Source organism: Takifugu rubripes, chromosome 16, assembly GCF_901000725.2.
Source record: "Takifugu rubripes chromosome 16, fTakRub1.2, whole genome shotgun sequence".
Taxonomy (NCBI): Eukaryota; Metazoa; Chordata; class Actinopteri; order Tetraodontiformes; family Tetraodontidae; genus Takifugu; species Takifugu rubripes.
In genome coordinates, this window is record NC_042300.1 from 829,743 (window position 1) to 849,925 (window position 20,183).

A 20,183-nucleotide genomic window follows, 5' to 3' on the forward strand; every position below is an offset into this window, starting at 1 on the left:
TGTCTTTACACTGTCCTCCTGAAGGTTGTCATTTACATCTTGGGCCCCCGTGTCTGCGTTACGTTGTCCCTGTGTAATACTCTCTCTCTCCTCTCGGTGGCGCTACGTCACATACACGCTGTGACAAGTGCAGGAATAGGGCCTTAAACGTATGAATAAGAAGTTAAGTGATTCTAAAGCCTTTATGTACATTCCATTTAAAGGAATAATATATTAAATCGTCCAGAGTTCAGTTACTTTAAATTTTTAAAAGAAAACAATCATGATTGTGATTTTTTCTATAAATTTCTTGTCCACCGTAAAAAAAAAAAAAATCATGTCTTGCAGGACATTTAGCATTCCAGTAGCCTTTTTAGGGCCTAGTTCTACTGTCTGATTAAATAATAAAAGAAGGAAAGGTTTGAGAATTTCCACCCAACACCCCCTCCCCAGGTCTGTGCTCAATACCCCATCTGTTCTCCAGCCCCTTGGAGCGAGCTCTTGTGGAATTCAGTGTTAGTCTATACTTTAAACACTCTCCTGTGCTGACCTGAGGGACTTTCTCATCCCCACTTTCACCTGACAGGACTTGATGCAGGTAGGTTGAAAGGAGGAATTTAGAGAAAACTAGTTCCCTCTGAGTTGAACCTGATCCCAAAGAGTCAGCGGTTTGACTTTAGAGGTGAGGTAATCACAAGGAAACTAACATAAATGATGGTCCTGATACTTAGAAACTAACGTTATACATGTGGCATATAATTCTCTAAATTAATCTAGACAGACTGTGGGAATTAGATCTGAAAATGTAACACCTGGATTTGTCCTGGTCTTGCTTTGACCTCATTCCTCGTGGTGCTCCACACCCCACACAGCATGCAGCACAGTGATCTTTTTACCCACCATCTGCAGGTCTGGAGCTCCTTAATTGCTCTTTTGAGTGTATGAGTTGGTTAAAGAGGGCACGCTTTTACCACCACACATCTTAATCATGTATTATCATTTATCTGACAGTGAGCCTACACAGGACGTAGACCCTGAATCACCATTTCAGCCAACACTGTTGAACATGTTGACAAAGGAATTAATCACATAGTGACTTAAAATAGTCCGATAAACCAACTGAGATATCTTCCCCAAATCTGCTATCAAATGGTAGTTTTATGTTCATGTCTTATGCTAAATGAAAACCTGTGCATGATAACACTTTACTTTTCTTCTGTCAACAGTTTGTCTAAGTTAAAATTGATTGTTCTCTCCTCGTGCAGCTTCCCGTGTGTTGGAATCTGTGGGCTCACTAAATATTTATTGTAGTGAGCCCGTGGACATGGCCTTCTGGGGTTATGGAGCTCGGGGGCAGTACTAGGAAAATTTGCTGGAAATATGACTCCACAACCCCCTCCTGATGGGCCCCGTCTGCAGAAGCCCCCAATTATAGTGTTTGTTTACATGGAGGAAGAGGAGGGATGAGATAGAGCTACTGGAATGCCTCATTTTTTTTAAAGCATCCTCCAGACTGCAGAATAAAGAATTTGATCTCATAAATTCACTCTCCCATCTGGAGCTATACACTCATCCAGTGACTGTTCCAGTTCCAACTGTGGAGATTTTCAACCGTGAAAATTACAGTTAAATATTGACACCCACCAGGTTGAACATAGTCAGAACTTGTGTGTCATTGACTGATAATGGGATTAAAAAAACAACATGAGACATTTTGATTTTCTGCTCCTTGTTAACCTCACTGGGGTGTAAAGGCTTGAGAGTGTCTGCATTACTTTACAAGTAGAGAAATATGTAGAAGCTGAAGTTTGCGAGATCCGAGGCTGAACTTCACATTTAGAATGTATGATATCAGACCTGGAAAAACAAAGTGTTTTGCACGTTGTCTGGTCGCAGGTCTGTCAGGGGATTCCATGTGTGCTGGAGAACCGATCACCTTTCTGTTTTAACCTTCAGGTAGTGTATTTCGGAGACAGCATGAGGTCAGACATTTTCCCCGGCAGCAGCTTTGGGAAGTGGGAGACTGTGATGATCGTGGAGGAAATGGAAGGGGAGGGCGTCCCAAAGAGTGATGCAGCAATGTCCAATGAGGCCCAAGTGGAGCCACTGGAGAAGAAAGGAAAGTTTGAGGCAAGTTTCTTGGAGCAGCTGTTATAATTTAGCAGCATTCCCTTATGCTGTCTCCACCCCCGTTCTCACCCTCCCAGCCCCCATCACCACCTTTTAAAAGTGCTTAAATATGAGTGTATTCCCTTTAAAGAATTCTGGGTAATATTCCACACTTATGTAATACAGGAATGTGCCAAATTGGACTCGTTCATACAAGATTCAAGAGATTCACTTTATTCATCCCCGTAGGGAAATTGAATTGTAGTAGCAGCCTAATGTGGATTAATATAACTGTAGTCTAGGTTTTGTATTTACAAAGTATAGAAATAGAATAAATAAATACAAATAAGATTAGAACGTTATAAGAATATATACAGCATATATTATAAGCATATATATAATATATACACAATATAATATATACATATTATAAGCATTATAAGCATATATACATAAATATAGAATAAAATAGAAATAAAATTACAACATAAACATTCGACAATTATTGTTATTGAGTGAGATTGGATGAATTATAGAGTTTGAAGGCGGACGGCAGGAAGGACTTCCTGTACCGTTCCTTAGAGCAGCGAGGCTGCAGGAATCTGTTGCTGAAGCTGCTTCTCAGTTTGTCCACTGTGTTATGGAGGGGGTGGGAGGGACTGTCCATGATTGTCCGCAATTTCAACACCATCCTGTCCCTCACCACCTCGTTCAAGTTTGCAAGTCTACAGCCAACAGCAGACCCTGTCTTTTTAATGAGTCTGTTATGTCTGTTGGCATCCTTAGCTTCCTTAGCATACATGTTGATCTTAGGGAAAACTATGTATGCAACAGGTTCAGGTTCAATCAAGTAGAAATCTAAGGGCAATATTTTTATATTTCAGCGTGTTTCCACAGGTTTGCCACACTTACTCTGTGTATGGAAAGAGAAATAACCCTAGTGTCTTCTCTGAGCCCAGCTTTTCTCCAGAGTATATCAGCATCTCATCCTAACACATACAGCACTGTATTATTGATTCTGGCTAAAGCAAACGTGAGAGTGTGCTGCCACAAAATATCTGTGCCACTGTGTGTCACATAAATAACTCACATCAATTTAATGTCAGTGCAGATTATTGACAGCAAAACAAACAAAAAACAGGTCGACTTACGGCGTCAGCGTGCAGCCAACTCTAGAAGCTATAACCCGCAGTCACATGATCTGGCAGGCCCATTTTCTTAAAGCTACACCACACATTTCCACCTGAATATGAGTTGACGTCTGGTTGGCCAGTTGAGGGTGGTGGTGACATCCCTGGAAACAGGCAGGCTTGGATTAACGGTCCATCTCACATTAGTCACGCTTTAGCTATTATTTTGTTAATTGTGCATGTCTTTTCTATCTGTGGCTCTTAAAAGAAATGATTTCATAATGCAGTAAAGTCATTATTGGTGTGGAAATGTAAGACTCGTCATACACGGTGCTAAAATCTCGGTGTTTGATTGACGTTTATGCTTTCATAATCGTGTTCCAAGAATGATTATGACATCGCAACAATGATTCTTCAAGAAACTGGGTTATTTGTAGTAAATGAGGTAAAATTCCTCCATTTTCTACACGCTGGGACATGAATGTGTGTTTTGTCTGGCTTATCTTGACAGGATCAGGGCATGAAGGCTCCCTCTGCCGTGTCCCAGCAGTGGGGATCTTACTTTGTAGATGTACATAAAAGTGGAGGTAGGGATGAGGAGCATCAGAAGATGACCTGGTGCTGCTACTGCATTCACAAATACAGCACCATGGCCATCCCCAGTGTGGAGCATATAGCAGGTATGTAGCATGGCAGACAACACATTAAGTCTGAAAAACATCTTTTTGTTTGACTTGACCTGAGAAACTGGCTATAAGCAGGTGGGGGGCATGATCATGAACTGCTGGACTGAGATTTCACATCAACACTTTCATAAGCATCATTTACAGTGAAGCATGGAAACTGTATAAAGTATAGCATGTATGGATATTTAATAATAATATGATTTTTTTGTCACAATTTTAATTAACGGGCTCTATTTTCACATTTGTACAAAACCAAGTTTGCTAATGACAGTATTCATCTGCAATGTGTGATAAATGAAAAATGATTTTGTACCACTGATGTCCTGTTGGAATTTGTCTCTCTAGATCTGCCTCTGGATTACAAGTTTCCCAGATTTTCTCCGGACAAGCCCTGCACCACTGGCTACTACCCCAGACCCCCCGACTCTTTGCTAAAGTGGTGTGAGTGTTTGTCATAAGTAGAAAAAAAAAAGATACAAGCTCAAAAGCTGGAGAAAGAGTCCTCCTTACCCTCTGCCTCAGGAGAGGAACGTGCCTCCATTTCTGCCCGTAGTTCCACCCTTGATACCGCTGCCATCCGTGGATGCACCCACTCTTTGTTCATTCAGAGAAACCATGTGAATGTAAGCCACAGTATCTCTGTGTAGCAATGTTTTGTGCTTTAGTCTCCTGTACATGTGCAATTACCACATCATATGTGTGTGCCCACGTGTGCGTCTGCATATAGTGATAATTGAAAGTGTAGTGTTTTTATTGTTTCATGTGGGTAGTTTTGTTTCCTCCATATAAGCTATGATTTTTTTGACTGTCCCTAAAATGAAACCTTCTCCTTTCTCCTTATCCCTGAAGTGTCGATGACCTCTTCATCTCAGCGATGAAGGGGGCAGGAAATCCAGATGCTCTGAGTGTGCTCAGTATGCTAAACCCTCTGGGTTTATTGTGTCACTGTATTTCTGTATTAACACTTACATCTTGTTTGGTTTTACAAAGAGGAAATAGACAGCTCTATAAATGCTTCCTTCAATGTAAAAAAAATTGTTCAAAACATTATGCGAAGCATAAGGGGAAATCGTATGGCTATCTCGATCCACACACAACTGGAGCAACAGAAACCCATTTGGATCAGGGGAGATATTCCAGAATATAAGAGGTACCGGTAATTCGTGGCCCTTTTCCAATCCAACCAACTAGTGAACTCCGTGAGACCCACACTGACATGACAGCACTTGCAGACTCCACAAAGGAAGACTCAGAGCCAGGACTGGAACCTGGAACCTGTCAGAAAACCGTGCAAACACCTGTGCAGGCATCTGCCACCTTCACGCCACAAAATTCATCTATTGTTGGATGTAACAGAACCCAATGGGGTTTAAGAAATACAGAAACCAACAAAATGAAAACACAAGTTGGGCTGTTTAATTTTTAATATAGTTTAATATGCACTCCAAGAACCTAACTAGAAGTTAGGGCTGATGAGGCATTTTTGTCTTCAGTCTTTAGGTGGTTGTTACTAAGGGACCAGCACAGTGTCATTTGGTGTTGGCTGTTTCTAAGTCTTTGGGAAACTCGATAAGAAAAAGAATGCTAGGTGTTGTCTCTGTGTCTTTTTTGGTGCAGTGATGTGATTTCTGAGTGATTGTGTAAAACATATGGCATTTTGTGCTCCATTCATGTGCAGGTTGAGATGTGCTTTAGCCCAGTGCCAAATGGTTATTTATTCCATGTACAAAGACTAACTGTGATATTATTTTTATAGGAGCATTCAGTTCAGAGAAATGTGTAAAAGTTGGATTTCCCACTGGTAGCGTTTCATCCCGGAAGTATAGCCTTGATTAGTGTCTAAATACCTCATCTTCGTACCTCTCTTCTCCACTAACCCTTGTCACAAGTGAGCTATTTGGGTTAACCAGTCCAGTTGAGCAGGGTGTTTGTGGGCCCACCGCTTTAGTCAGGAATGCTTAAGTTCTAGATCGTTTGTTTAAAAAGCATCAGTTTCTCACAGCACGGTGAAATTTAAACTCATTTTGGCTCTTTTCCAACAACCAGTCAACCTTGATTCCCCCCAGTATTTTTGAGGAACTATCTAATGATGGTTCAGATCATCAAATCCTCCTTGATACAAGACTCTAATCAGGTAGAATATTTTCCTATTTCCAGCCCACCTTATTTGTATAGCACATTTCCAAATTATAAACCTACATAAAGAAAACATCAGCCAGAATTCCATTTCACCAAATTCTGCCTAACTGATTCTGGGAATCATTTATTGGGATCAGTTGTGGCTGATTCAGTCCTACAATTACAGATAATCAGTCAAACCTTCCATCTTTCAAATTTAGATCAGAGGTTATTTTTTCATACCATATTTACGGTATGTGGAATGGCAACAAAATAGAGGTGGACAGCACAGATTGCTAACCAGGGTTGGCCTAGTTCCATCAGGCTTTGTTTAAGAACTGGGCTGAACATTCTGGGACTATCACTTCAGGAACCACGCAGAGCTTTTAGTCTGTGGGTTCTGTCCAATCCAACAAGTCTAATCAATGATCGTCTAATGAATGATGAGAAGAATTTGAGCGGAAGCGGTGTGGCAGCCTTCGGTATTTCTGGTCAAAGTTCATCCAAAGTGAATTACTTGTGCTGTGTGTGCAGGTGTTTTATGCATACAGCTGTTGTGGTTGTACCTCTTTTCCCATTGTTTTCATGCACATTGGCCTTATTTTTAAATTTATTTGTGGTCCTAAATTGTTCAGAGACACAGGGAAGGCCGAGATATGTGTTCAGTGTCAATTATGTTGATTCAATAAAATGTTCGACCCTTTTTTTTTTTTACAATTGTCTCTTATTTCCTCCAGTCTATACAGTACAGACAAGAACTTTGAATCAAATGTCTTCAGATAAGGTGCCAGTTCCCTAACAGACTTTTGAACAGGTTTTGAAAACGGCAGTACTGACGGTTGCTGCATGTATGAACTTGCTGGAGCAGTTGGATTTGTTTAAATATTAGAGTATAACAAGCCAATTACAGGAAGACGTTTATTGATCAGTGCTATGGAAAGTTAAAGAACGTGCATTTCCTCTTGCACTGCACAAGATTGTTCAAAGTAACAAAACCTATTTTTTCCAGAAACGACTCCATCACCTGTAGACTCACAGAAAAGATGAAGTAAGGCGTCGCTTGCTGCTTCAGCCCCTCGGTTAACTAACCTTAACCCCGGGGAGGAGTATGAGGAGGAGGGCGGCCCTCCGGACCCTCTCCTTCCCGGGTAACTAACCCCTCCTCCTCTGCAACGGCTCACATTCCTGCCCTCCCCACTCCGACTTTAACTCGCAACCTCGCACCGAACTTTTCCTCTATCGATTATCAGTGGATGGTTGGCGCGCGTGCGGGCTGATTGAATTATTGATCGGGTGACAGGTAAGGTCCGTGAAGGCGTCACTTTCCGTCACGCGGACGGAACAACGAGGCTTTTGTTTGTTCGAGGTCAACTCATCCATAAGACCAGTGACGTCACCGCTTTGGCTACTATTACAGCCGCAGTCCAATTATCATGATTGATAAACTAGCAGTTTAATAAGAAATGCTTGGGTTAAAGGGAACCTGTAGGCGTTCTCCTGACCACCTTCATCTGTAGTGAAACAATACCTGCCGTTTGAATGCCTTCTATCGATTTTGAGTCTAAAAAGTACATTTTATTAATTAATGTCATTAATTATAGGCTACTTATTAAAAGTAATCTGTTCAACTGTAGTAGCTGCAGCACAAATAGATGTATTGATTGTATCAGAGGCCTATGGGGACTTTTCACTAATAAATATCAACAAGCCCAAACTAATAAGTTATCTTGTAGGACTTGATTTGTAGGCTAAATTCTGATTAATACTGACTAAAGGCGTTGGCTTACTAAATGCCAAAGTTGAGACCTTAATGTGAATATTGTATAAGCCCCAGGCGATGATACTGGTAATGCCACTAATTTCCCCAGTCGGTCCTGTAAGAAAAAAAGTGGTGATGGTCATGTTCAAAACACAGATGCTTAGAACATATCCAGAAATACTCCTAAATGTGAGCTTGTAGACAGACTTTGTTTAATAAAATAAAATGTAATATATAATACTAGTGTAACTTAACTGAGGAGGTTTGGCCATCTGACATTCAACTGTTTTTATGTTTGCCAAATCGATGTGCTGCACTTTGACAGAGTTTGACAAATCCTCCTCATTTCAGTGTTTCGTAACAAGTCTAAAGTGTTAAAAAGTGGTGAGTGCTACAGGATGTTGGAGGTTACTTGGGTTCAGCCAAGTCGGCAATATACCTTCAAAACAGTCCTGTAACTTAAATTTGTTTAAATTACTGTAGTGCAGATGAAGAGCGGGGAGCAATGTCGTTGGAAATATGGTTTAATTCTTTAAGTTTGAAGTGCTGTAGTGATAGTTTAAATTCACTTTGCACTGGAGTTGTATCTCATTCTTTGGGAAACTCATTCATTCCCAAATCATCCCAGTAGGTGGATATGTATATGCTGAACACGGTGAAACAGAACGGGCAGCGTTTCTGTCTAATTGAGAGGTTCCTAACGAAGTTGCAGTGTAATGAATTACCATAGTCTTCGTGGTCACGACGCACAGGAATGTGATTCATGAGGTCAAATGTCAGAATGAATCACAGGCCAGGCAGAATTCTGCAGAAACCAGAGTGTGAGAGAGTCTCCTTTTATACTGATGTGACATTAATATGAATATCACACATACACACACACACACACACATGCCTGACCTGCTCTTTATGGGACGACCAGTTTTCCCCGGGCTTTTGCCAAGAACTTGCATCAGATCAGCGAACTTACCGTGGCGTAAGGACCAGACGGGTCTTTGTGCTGGTTCCATTGTATGTATGGCCTCAAGGACATTTGTCTGTCACGGGGCCTTTGCTCTTCCACACACCCCAGCTGGTTGAAAATATCAAGTAAAATATGATCACATTCTTGAAAAGTGTTGTGTAGATTGTGGGTCATTATCATTTTATGTGATTCCTTTAAATCCCACTGTGTCTCCAGTGTTGTATGCAGTTATTGACAGAGGTAAAAGCCGTATATCATTTCAGGGAAATTATTGCTTTAAAAAGACTACCCCCGATGGGCTACAGTGTGGAACCTACAAGATTAAAAGTAACCGTCCTGCTCAGTAATGGCGTCCATTGGCTTGGAACGCCTGCATCATCAGAACTCCAGCTGTATCTCATTATTGAAGGAATGCAGGACTGTAAGGAAAGGCTGTGTAGAATCCGATCTGGCTCCCTTAAACCCTTCTCTTTTCCCTCCCCCTCCTTCTTAGTTGAGTTCCTTCAATGATGCCACAGTCCCCTCTCTGATGAGACGATGAGGACCCACACCCGCGGGGCCCCCACTGTCTTCTTCATAAGTCTGCTGTGGCCACTGTTGGCAGCAGTGGACCTGGACTCCAGTGGAGGGATCCCCTTTATGGGCGGTAACTACGATGGACACCCCATGCTGTACTTCAGTCGGGGGGACGTGGAGGAGATGCAGTATGCTGCGGCCGGGACCCACCGGGACATGGCGAAGAGGATCCGCGACGCCGGGGAAGCCATGCTGGAGCACCCTGAGGAGTACCTGCCCCCCTGGAGCCCTGCCGAGTTCACCGCTCGCTGGAACGAGGTTTATGGAAACAACCTTGGGGTGCTGTCCATGTTTTGCCTGCTGTACCCACACAGAGCTGGAGCCCTGGACCTGGTCAAGGACTACATGGAGAGGATGGCGGCTCAGCCTAGTTGGTATATTTTCTGTCTTTTTACTATTTCATTCAGAACTTTTTTGTCTGTTTTTTATTAAATATGTTTCAATGTCTCTAATTATTACCTAATCTCTTAGTTGGTTTTATTTCTGAAGTGTTCTCCGCTTGCGTGAGAGATAGCAGAGATAAAGACGTGCGGTTTCAGAAAGATCTCTGTTCCAGGAAATAGGTTCAGCAGCTGTCTGCTGTGCGTGCTGGTGCTGCATGTCCCCAACCCCAGTGCAAAGGAATGACATGTCCAGAGTGATCAGCCACTCGGCGCTTTAGTTGAAGAGATAGCGCACCGATTTACAAGTCACTGCTGTGATCATGCGAGGTGTTTCAGCTTAGTTTACTTTGCATTCATAGATTTTGCTCAGCATATAGAGAAATCAGGCAAAATGAAAAACTTTTGTACCTGCTGTATCTTTGCCAAAATTGAAGTTTCTTAAGATCAACTTTGGAGCTTTATTTGCCTTCTGGCTCACGTTGGGGGTGTTTTATTTGATTGTTGGGACCTTTTCCATCCTGTACAGTGCCGGTTCTTTCAAACTGCTGTTCCTAAGCAACAAGTCAGATGTTTCTGTTGAAGGACACAGTAGGAAAGAAAGATTTTGCTGGTTATTTTACCTCCATGACACTGTCTCATTTGAATGTGGCATTTACCGCTTTGTTTGCGTCTGTATGTCAGGAGAAGAGACAACATTAGAGCATTTGTGTTGATTTGGACCAAGTTGACAGTTTTAGATCATCTGAATTTAAAGGGATCTTTGTAACAAGTCCCTACTACTGTACGTACACCCTCCCACCTCCTTCATATGGGGGAGGAGGCACATGAATCCCTATCATTTGATGCTGCGTTGTCTTGAAGCATTAAACAGGAATTTTCCTGCTGCCTGATTCTGGGATGTTGGGCTTTGTGTGAGTTTGCATGATACCTTCCCCCCAGGGGCAATGTGAAGCCACTGAGAACATGTCTTATTATGGTCACCAATGCTCTGAGGGTTAGGCCGCACTGTGGTGCTACGACCATTCAATTATGTCGCCATCAAAACCGACAACTCTATTGCCATGCAGAACATTTGCATTGTGGCTGACTGGAGCCGGTTTCTAACCCTAACCCCCCCCCCCCCCACCTTTGAATGCACGGGATGTTTAAGCGGTGACAGTATTTTATTGCACTTGTAAAACAAACACATTCCACATTTCTGTTAGAAATGCATGTTTCCAACAGTGATGTGTGCTAAGAGTGGCGTAACGTCTAATTTGTTGCTGAGTGGTGAACTGAGAGAACAGAGGATTTTTACACAGGAGATTACAGCTGAAATGCTGGAATGTGCTGACAAGGGATAATGGGAAGCTGCAAATTTTACTTTTAAAAAATATCCCAGCAATATAAATTGTATCTTTCAAAGGGACGGGGTAAAATAGGCACTGAAAGTACTAAATGATGATGCAACTTCTGGATGCCTTTTGTTCATGTCATGTGTCATCCACTCATGTTTGGTTTGAAGCTCATCAGAGGCCACATTTGTTTTCAATGACAGTGAATAAAAGTGAATAAAACCTGGCAGATCTCAGCATTAACAGAGCTCCAAACCTTCCTCTCCTCTCCTCTCTTCTCTTCTCTTCTCTTCTCTTCTCTTCTCTTCTCTTCTCTTCTCTTCTCTTCTCTTCTCTTCTCTTCTCTTCTCTCCTCTCCATTCTATTGTCTACCTGCCCATCCTCTAGCTGTCCTCCCCCCTCCCTCTCCTCTCTCCTCTCCTCTCCTCTCCTCTCTCTCTACCCAGCTGGCCATAAGCAGGAGGGTCCCCATACATGAGCCTGGTCCTGCTCAAGGTTTCTTCCTGTTAAAGGGGAGTTTTTCCTTGCCACTGTCTGGGGTTAGGCCCTGGGATTCTGGAAAGTGCCTTGAAACAATTTTGATTGTAAAAGACGCTATATAAATAAAGATTGATTTGATTTGATTTGAGCTTATTAGAAAGCAGTTGCTGCTGATGTGGTTGGGAGGATTCCACACACGTGTGATATGTTGTGATGTTCGCAGGTTGGTCAAAGATGCTCCTTGGGATGAAGTTCCGTTGGCTCACTCGTTGGTTGGATTTGCCACCGCTTACGACTTCATGCACGAGTACTTGAACAAGGATCAGCAGGAGCGTTTCCTCCAGGTGATCGGCAATGCTTCGCGCCTAATGTATGAGAAGTCTTACGTCAGAGGCTGGGGATTTCAGTACCTGCACAATCACCAGCCCACCAACTGCGTGGCCCTGCTCACTGGCAGTCTGGTTTACATGACACAAGGTTAGTCACTGCCCTCAGGGGAGCGCCATCCAAACTACAGCTCAGGCTGATCAAGTCAATGTTTTTTCTATATGAACATATGTTCTTAACAGTTTCTCCTGAATATCTAGCTTCAGCCTAGCAGATACTACTGTGTATATGACTTATTTTTCTCCTGCCAATTACAGAGACATCCAATATGGATTTTCTGAGCTTCAGAACAAAGCACAGTAGTTGCTTTATTGCTCCAAGGATACGGATTTTTAGGAAATCCTATATCAGGATTATTTAAACAAAAACACGTTCGTCATTTTCCACTTTCACATTAAATCAGCTCAGCACACCTGTAGCTTCTCTGTCCTGCAACAGGCTTGACATTATACCAAGTGTTCTGTCAATAGGACACCTGGTGGAATTTCCAAGGAACCCCAAAGCGACTTGCTGTGGATTATGTTCTGTAACTTTTTCATTGGATTTGGAATCAACTGAAGCTCTGACTGACTTTGACTTCAGCAGATAAAACGGCACCAGCTCTCATCATTGCATTCCCCGTACTTGTGTTTGCTTGTTAGCGCCTTGAAGCAAAAACGCTGAATTTGACACCACGGAGTCCAGCTTTGTTCTCCGTGTTCACTTTTGGATGTCGTCAGTATTTAGATTTGGTATGAGGATTTGGCCTAATCAGCTCCAGATGTGGATGTGTACTATCGTATGAAAAATAGATACAAGCAAAATTGTTTTTAAAACAGCAAAAAAAGACCCTCCCCGTAACCCTGAAAGGGATAAAGCAGTTAAGAAGACAAGAAAAAAGATTTTTGCCATGGTTTGCAGTCGCTGATTATTCTTTGATTTATTTCGCGAAGCGTTGTGCTGCTGCAGCGATCTCCAGGGCCAAAAACCTCTTTTTCTGTCTCAGTCCAAGAATAAGTCAATAAGTCACCACAGTTAAAATAAATAACCAAACTCAGATCAACACGTGTGTTGTGATTTTTATTTTAATGATTTTTACATAAAAATTAAATTAAAAAAACATTATATTTGAAATTATTCTTAAAAGAATGTAATAATATTCCTGTAAAAGGGTGCATGTAACACTGTAATTTTTAGGCTTAACGAACAACTATTGTGTTGATAAAGATTAAGTTGAATTTTATAAGAGCTGTAACAAAGTGGCAGGAAAAAGTGTCTTTGTGAGTTGATCGTTTAGCCAGTTATGAAATAAATGAGATCCAGGATTCAGAGGGTTAGACTGGAAAAAAATGCTCACTTCCTTCCACTGAAGTAGAGGGGAAGTGAAGTTCACATCTGCTGATAAAGCAAATCATGCGCAGCGTATACAGTGATTATTTTAACTTGTGTTTTTCATTTTCATTCTGAAGTTTTTGGAAAGTGTGTGTGTGTGTTTGTGTATGTGAATGATTTACTATTTGAATTAATGTTTAATGTAAATATTTGTTTCCAAACTTTGATTGCTAGTTATGAACATACAAACCTGTAGCTAAGTCCACAACAGCTGGATCTGTGTTGCATTCTGGTCTTGGAAAACCTCAGAATATCATAAACCAAAACGTCCTGTGTTCCAGGTTACCTACAGGAAGCTTACCTGTGGACCAAACAAGTGCTGTCTATCATGGAGAAGTCCATGGTCCTCTTACAAGATGTGACAGATGGCTCACTGTATGAAGGCGTGGCCTATGGCACATACACCACGCGTTCCCTATTCCAGTATATGTTCCTTGTTCAGCGTCACTTTGCCATTGGTCACTTCCGGCATCCTTGGCTCCTTAAACACTTTGCTTTCTTGTACAGGACCATCCTACCAGGTAAGTGTGACCTCAGCTCATGTGGATCACTGAACCTACAAATGATTGACCCTCAGAGTCAAATTCTACTGGATTTCTCCTGGACTTCGTTTGCCCAATCATGCATGACACTTTTTTATAAATAAATGATTAACCTTTCCTGTGTCTTCTGACCATCTTGCCAGGCTTTCAGCGGACCGTGGCCATAGCTGATTCCAATTACAACTGGTTCTATGGACCAGAGAGTCAGCTGGTTTTCTTGGACCGCTACGTGATGCGAAATGGCAGTGGGAACTGGCTGGCAGACTTGATTCATCAGAACAGAGTGATGGAAGGCCCAGGACAGGCTGGGAAAGGCCAGCGCTGGTGTACTCTCCACACAGAGTTCATATGGTGAGGGCCTGGTTTTGACCCTGCTGAAGTCTTTCTTTAATACCTGCAGAAAGTTGGGAAAGGGAAAAGTATTTATTCCCTTTTCATTTATTTTTTACTTCATTTCAATTCTTCTGCTGCCACTTTGCCTCCATCTGACGCCTCCTTTCATGATTTGCAGGTATGACCCAGGCCTAATTCCAAAGCCTCCATCAGATTTTGGAACATCCCAGCTTCACTACTTTGAGGACTGGGGCGTAGTGACCTATGGCAGCGCTTTACCAGCTGACACCAATCGCACTTTTCTCTCCTTTAAATCAGGGAAACTGGGAGGACGTGCCATCTATGACATTGTCCATAGGAATAAGTACAAAGAGTGGGTGAAAGGGTGGAGGAACTTCAATGCTGGACACGAGCACCCTGACCAGAACTCCTTTACTTTTGCACCCAACGGTGTCCCTTTCGTAGCAGAGGCCCTTTATGGTCCCAAGTACACATTGCTGAACAATGTGGTGTTGTTTGGCTCTTCTGTCTCAGATAGTTGTTTCAAGCCATGGGCTGGTCAAGTTACAGAAACTTGTGACTCAAAGTGGTTGAAGTACAAGGTTGGGCAGGCAGCCGACACCCAGGGCAGAGTGGAAGCTGCTATGCGAAGAGAGGGAATGGTCTTTATTCGCGGTGAAGGACATTCTGCTTATAATCCAGAGCTGAAAATCAGGAACTTCCAGAGGAACTTGCTCCTACTTCATCCACAGCTCTTGCTCCTTGTGGATCACATCCACCTGCAAACTGACAGCCCAACCAGAGCAATGAGTGCCTTCTTTCACAACACAGATCTTCCATTCCAGGGTACTAGTGTAGATGGTGTACATGGAGCATTCATTACACATGGGCAGGATAAGTATAAAATGTTCTGGTTGGATGACACGAGCTACAGTAACAAAGGAATGTTAGGTTACTGGAATTACCCTCGAGGGTATCCTTATAATGGTTCAAACTATGTGAATGTCACCATGCCTCTCAGGTATCCCCACACCAGGGTGGCTTATATTTTTTTTGGCCCAGGCGTGGACGTACAGAGCTTCAGTGTGCGCAGCGATAACCAGAGAGTGGATATTTATCTGGCCACCAAAGATCACACATACACCATCTACCTGCTGACCACAGAGGAGACGAGCAAGCCTCTTTATGCCATGGTGCTACTTGACAAGAAAAAGGTTGTTTTCGAGAAGTCGGTGGAAGCAGGAGCGGACAACTCACCCGATGAAGTTGAGGAATACGTCAACGTGATGGAGGACAACCTCCAGCACGTCAAGCCCGTCTTCCAACAATTGGAGAGACACATTCTCGGGCGTGTTCTCAACACCGCCAGCATCCGCAGGACCGCTGAGCGCCTACTTCAGTTCTCTGACAAGAGAAAGACGGATGAGGTCATCGAGAAGATGTTTGCTATGTCCAAAAAACAGGGCAAGGGCAAAGGCGGCAAGAGACTGAACCTCGGAGAGAAACTCTCAGAGAGTTTTCCAGATATTTTTGCACAGATTGAGGTGAATGAAAAGAAAGAGAGACAGAGGACATCAAAGCATACCTACACAGACACTCCAGAGGAGGGGGATCAAGACCTGCGTGCATTTATGGATTATACAGACGGCCACAAAAATAAAAAAGGGGCCTTTGTCAAGGGTCGCAAATTTAAAGAAATTCATATGGGGGTCAGAACAGAGAGCGAGTCCTTATCGAATACCTCCTCATACATCCGACTCTTTCTACTCCTCAACACGGCCACTTTCTTCCTGCTGCTTGCCATCATACTGACTCGTTTTCAGAGGGGTCGGAGTTTGCACACGCAGAGATGTTTCTACTTGATCCTCCTCATAGACTGCTTCATCCTGCTGTACCTCTACTCGTCGTGTTCCCACACAAAGTGCTAGCATCCGGAGCACGAGAGGGGATGCAACTGACCCACACACCTCAGTCTGAGCCAGATCGTAGAACAAAATATTGGGGTTTTATGAAAAAAGTCCTAAATGTAGAAATAAAAGAAATAAGGAGAGAATCGGTAAAGTCGCAGCACTTGAGAAGACTCGTCTTTTGAAATTCCTGCTTTTACTTTCATATTTTGTTGTATTTCAGTGAGCTCTGCCTCAGAATTTGTGGTTGTTGATTCTGACATGACCACAGGGTGGTCAGGGTGTTAAAACAGAACATTATCCACCCTGGACTGGTGTGCATATGATTCCAAACCATAGCTGCACAATATACTGCATTCCGAATGTATTCTGACATCTGTCTGCAGCAGGCAGCTACACACTCCAGACCAATATAGGGAGCTAAACACATGGTTTGTTTTTTACTTCCACATGTTTTAGACATATTTCTGTCACACAACCAATCACAAATTTTAGAACACCGTGCTTTTTCCATTTTTTTACTGAAAATGATTGTTTATTGTGTTATTGCAGTCTGAAATGAACGCATAGGGAAAAAAAGCAATTTGAGTTGGAAAAATAAATCATGGAATCAATTTATAGATTAAAATGCATTGACTCACCTTTGTAGCATAAAAGTTGAACCCACTCATGACATTATTTCCTCAATAGATACCAAATATTCTTCAGAAAGTTCTTCCTAAGTCTGTTGCAGAAGTTCCCATAAATGTGTGGCACATGTAGGTTGCTTGGCTTTCACACTTCTGTTCAGTTCATCCTAAGCCAGCTCGATGGAGTCCGGACACTCTGCTGGCCACTCCGTGTTTTCAAGCTTACCATCATGTTCTTTTTTCTGAGGTAGCTTTGGCATAGCTTGGACTTGTGTTTTGGGTCATTATCTTGCTGTAGGATGAACCGCGGACCAACTAGGCACATACCAGAGGGTATTGCATGGCGCTGCAGAATGCTGTGGTAGCCGTTTTGGTTGAGGATGCCGCTCACTCTGTACAAATTACCGACCCTGATCCAGCAAAGGAGCCCCAGACCATCACACCTCCTCCTCCATGTTTGAGATTTGATGTCACACACTGTGGAATCATCCTCTCGCCTACTGGACTGCGTACAAAGATGCTGTGTGATGAACCAAAGTTTTGAATTTTTAATTCATCAATCCATAATACCTCCTTCCACTCTCCAGTAGTCCAATGGTTGTGTTTCACGGCCCAGGAGAGCCTCTTTGTCTTATTCTGACATCTTAACAATGGCTTTCTTGCTGCAACTCATCCTGTCAAACCTGCAGCAAGTCCTCTCCAGACTTTCCCCCAGTTTCTGAGTGTCTTTTAATGGTGAAGAAAACTACTCACTGACACCTTGACTTTCTTTGCAGTTTTCCTGTAGGAAAGATTTAGCTTTTTAAGTGCTCTGACGGTCTGTCTCTCTTCCATTGTTAATTGCCTTTTTCTTGCCATTTTTGTAGCAACACGCGACTTTCTCAAGTACAATACTGTTAATAATGAACAGTTCATGATGATGAGATTATAAAGTCACATTCTGTTGGTTTGCTTTAGTTTTAACCACACTGTTGTACAAACATAAATGCTGGTGCGTATTCCTGTGGTTAGAATGTTAGATACAGAAATACAGTCTTTACAGGTAGTCCATCCCAGGACCTGCACATTTACTCCTATAATTACCTCCAATCAATCTGACTCATATGTTTGGATTGAAGGATAATTTTTGAGTGCTCACAAAAGGAAGAACATGCAAACTCTGTATTGACTCAGTCATGGAATCAAACCTTTATCGTCTTGAGGTGACATTACCAACCAGACACACCAAATTAAAAAAAAGAGCATTATTTTGAGCTCATCATCCAAAGAGCCTTTAACATTTCTGCTGCAGCAACATTTGCAAAGGAGAAAACAACACGAAGCAGCAATATAAGGATAGTTCTGCCAGATTTTGTGCTATTGCTGAATTTGACAGAATGCCTTGAAATGTATGAATCCTTTTTATTTCTGCTGTTCACTGGTTGCCTGTGAGATTAAACCTATACAATACATGAGATGTAGAATAATTTTCCTAAACATTTGAAGAAGAAATCTTAAAAATTGGTTTTCCATAAATTTTAGATCTATTTTCTTATTCACCCACAGCTAAGGCACCAGAAAAGGAATGAGAATGAATAAAATGGCGTAAACTGGCTGGTGTAAACTGGCTTCAAGATAAAGCCAAAAACTCTGGGACCTTAACTTATGTCCTTGAGAAAGCCTGAAATCTCTTCAAGTGAAGTAAGAACGAGATTGATGTGAGCGCTGGTTCACTTGTGTTCTTGATGACAGCTGAAGACGTGAGTGCTAAAATGCAGTTCTACTCACCTAAATTGGTAAAAATAAAAGCACCAATTTCAACTTGACCAGAGATTTTCTTACAGATAATTTTTATTTGGTGAAACTCTTAGTGCAAATATCACATTTAAGTGGTATTCTTTGTATCTAAAACATACTTTACATTACTCAGTATAACCATTAATAATGGATGGCCAATATTTTTTAAACTAACAGGTGTTCAGAGGGAACAAATGTTTCCCAATAGGAGCGGAGGCCCCCAGACCAAGCTAGCTTTACAGCACGTCTTCTACAACCAGAACTTGATTTTATAGACCTAAAGACTATCTTTGGTCCATTCTTCCTGAAAAAAAGTTATTTTGTTCACAGTCACATAAACATGAGCTCCTTGGTGGCGATAATAAGAAACCATTGACAGCTTGTAAATGTAATTAAGTTAACTGATGCTTAAGTTTTAACTCCATGCACATATTACTGTTCTTATGTAACTTTAAGAAAAATAAACTAAGAATGTTGAAAACTTGAACCTAAACTATTGCATCGACATAAGACCCTTTTATTCGGACACACATTTTTACTGGGGGTGTCTCCCATTTCTCTTGCTGCCCTTTAGTCACACCTTGGGGGTCAATCTCCATGCAACCTAAGCAGTCATTTTGCCCACTGCCCAGAGAAAACCCATGTAGATCAGCCCATTATAGCATACTGACATAAGACTTTGCTACCTTCTGGTTAATTACATCCTTATAAATCTTCTGTCCTCATAATATAGTGCTGTTTTCCAGTGGCAGAAACAGAACTTTTCCCTTGGGGTGGTCAGGCTAAGACAATTATTGACATTAGTGGCAATAAGTAGATACCTGAAATGTCTTAGATGACTGTTTTCATTAGCACAACTGTAGGCCCAAAGACTTTGACTGTTACCAGTAAATCTCCACAAATGCAAATATTAATAAACCTATATTAGCTTGTTCCTACCGTCCAAGATCGGTACACTAATTTTCTTCTTTAGTGCCTTTTTTCCACAAGAAAAAAATCCATGTAAATCCTGAAGTCATAAATAAATATATTCTGCTTATATTTATACATAAAACATACTGTAAATTCATTAAAAAACAAACAAACTACCAAACAGACAAAGAAAGCACTTCTGTAGTGTAAAAGGCCTTCACTGACCAGACTACACAGCTACATTTGAAAGTAAAGGGTCAATTGTAAAGACTAAAGAACACAAAACCTCAGATGTGTTTTAATAACTTTGAGTGCAGAGATACTTCTCTCACATGAAGCTTTTTAAAGCTGTGCATTACGCAAACCATTGGGTTTTCCCCCAATAAGATTGTCATGCTGTGCAAGTGCTAAAATAACTAGTTTATTTTCGTCATCACTTTCAGCCTCTCTTCCCTCTTTGTGATATATACATACATATGTAGAGAGAGAAAGAGAGAAGTGTGTAGCCAGTTAACAGTACTACCTCTGCTACAAATTTAATGTAATAAAGGTTTTCTTGTACCAAATTTGTATACTCTGGTGACATTGTTTTCATCCATGTTTTGATCCATTTTCTCCAGATCTCTCCAAGCTCTCATGGCTTTGATGTGCACCTCAGAGTTAGCAAGTGCAGCAAAGCCTCCATCTGTAAACGTGACTTTCTTTTAGTTGGTGAAGCCTGCAACTGTCAGTGTGACGTCAGTGTGTAGAAGGCTAAAGGGTCTACAGCCATCCTTGTACTGTGAGGACGTAATCCCCGGGTGCTGAT

General features: G+C 41.9%; 2 protein-coding genes and 1 long non-coding RNA gene across 3 annotated transcripts in view; 2 read left to right on the forward strand and 1 right to left on the reverse strand.

The window, feature by feature from the left end:
* Nucleotides 1–6,431, forward strand: part of nt5dc1 (5'-nucleotidase domain containing 1) — a 33,449-nt gene extending 27,018 nt beyond the window's left edge. The window contains exons 10-12 of the mRNA XM_003977322.3: nucleotides 1,936–2,109; nucleotides 3,730–3,898; nucleotides 4,250–6,431. Coding sequence (XP_003977371.2) covers nucleotides 1,936–2,109; nucleotides 3,730–3,898; nucleotides 4,250–4,362 — 456 coding nt within the window. The 3' untranslated portion in view covers nucleotides 4,363–6,431. The remainder of the gene's footprint in view (nucleotides 1–1,935; nucleotides 2,110–3,729; nucleotides 3,899–4,249) is intronic.
* On the reverse strand, nucleotides 1,956–3,264 carry LOC115252903 (uncharacterized). The gene is made up of 3 exons (XR_003891181.1): nucleotides 3,240–3,264; nucleotides 3,001–3,077; nucleotides 1,956–2,085 (listed from the first exon to the last, which is right to left on the reverse strand). It is a non-coding gene; the product is annotated as an uncharacterized lncRNA (long non-coding RNA).
* A 746-nt stretch (nucleotides 6,432–7,177) lies between the features above and the next one.
* On the forward strand, nucleotides 7,178–19,944 carry dse (dermatan sulfate epimerase). The gene is made up of 6 exons (XM_003977306.3): nucleotides 7,178–7,322; nucleotides 9,239–9,695; nucleotides 11,742–11,995; nucleotides 13,558–13,797; nucleotides 13,962–14,169; nucleotides 14,330–19,944. The coding sequence occupies exons 2-6, from the start codon at nucleotides 9,283–9,285 to the stop codon at nucleotides 16,077–16,079; spliced, it is 2,865 nt and encodes a 954-aa protein (XP_003977355.2). The 5' UTR covers nucleotides 7,178–7,322; nucleotides 9,239–9,282; the 3' UTR covers nucleotides 16,080–19,944.
* Nucleotides 19,945–20,183: the final 239 nt, after the last annotated feature.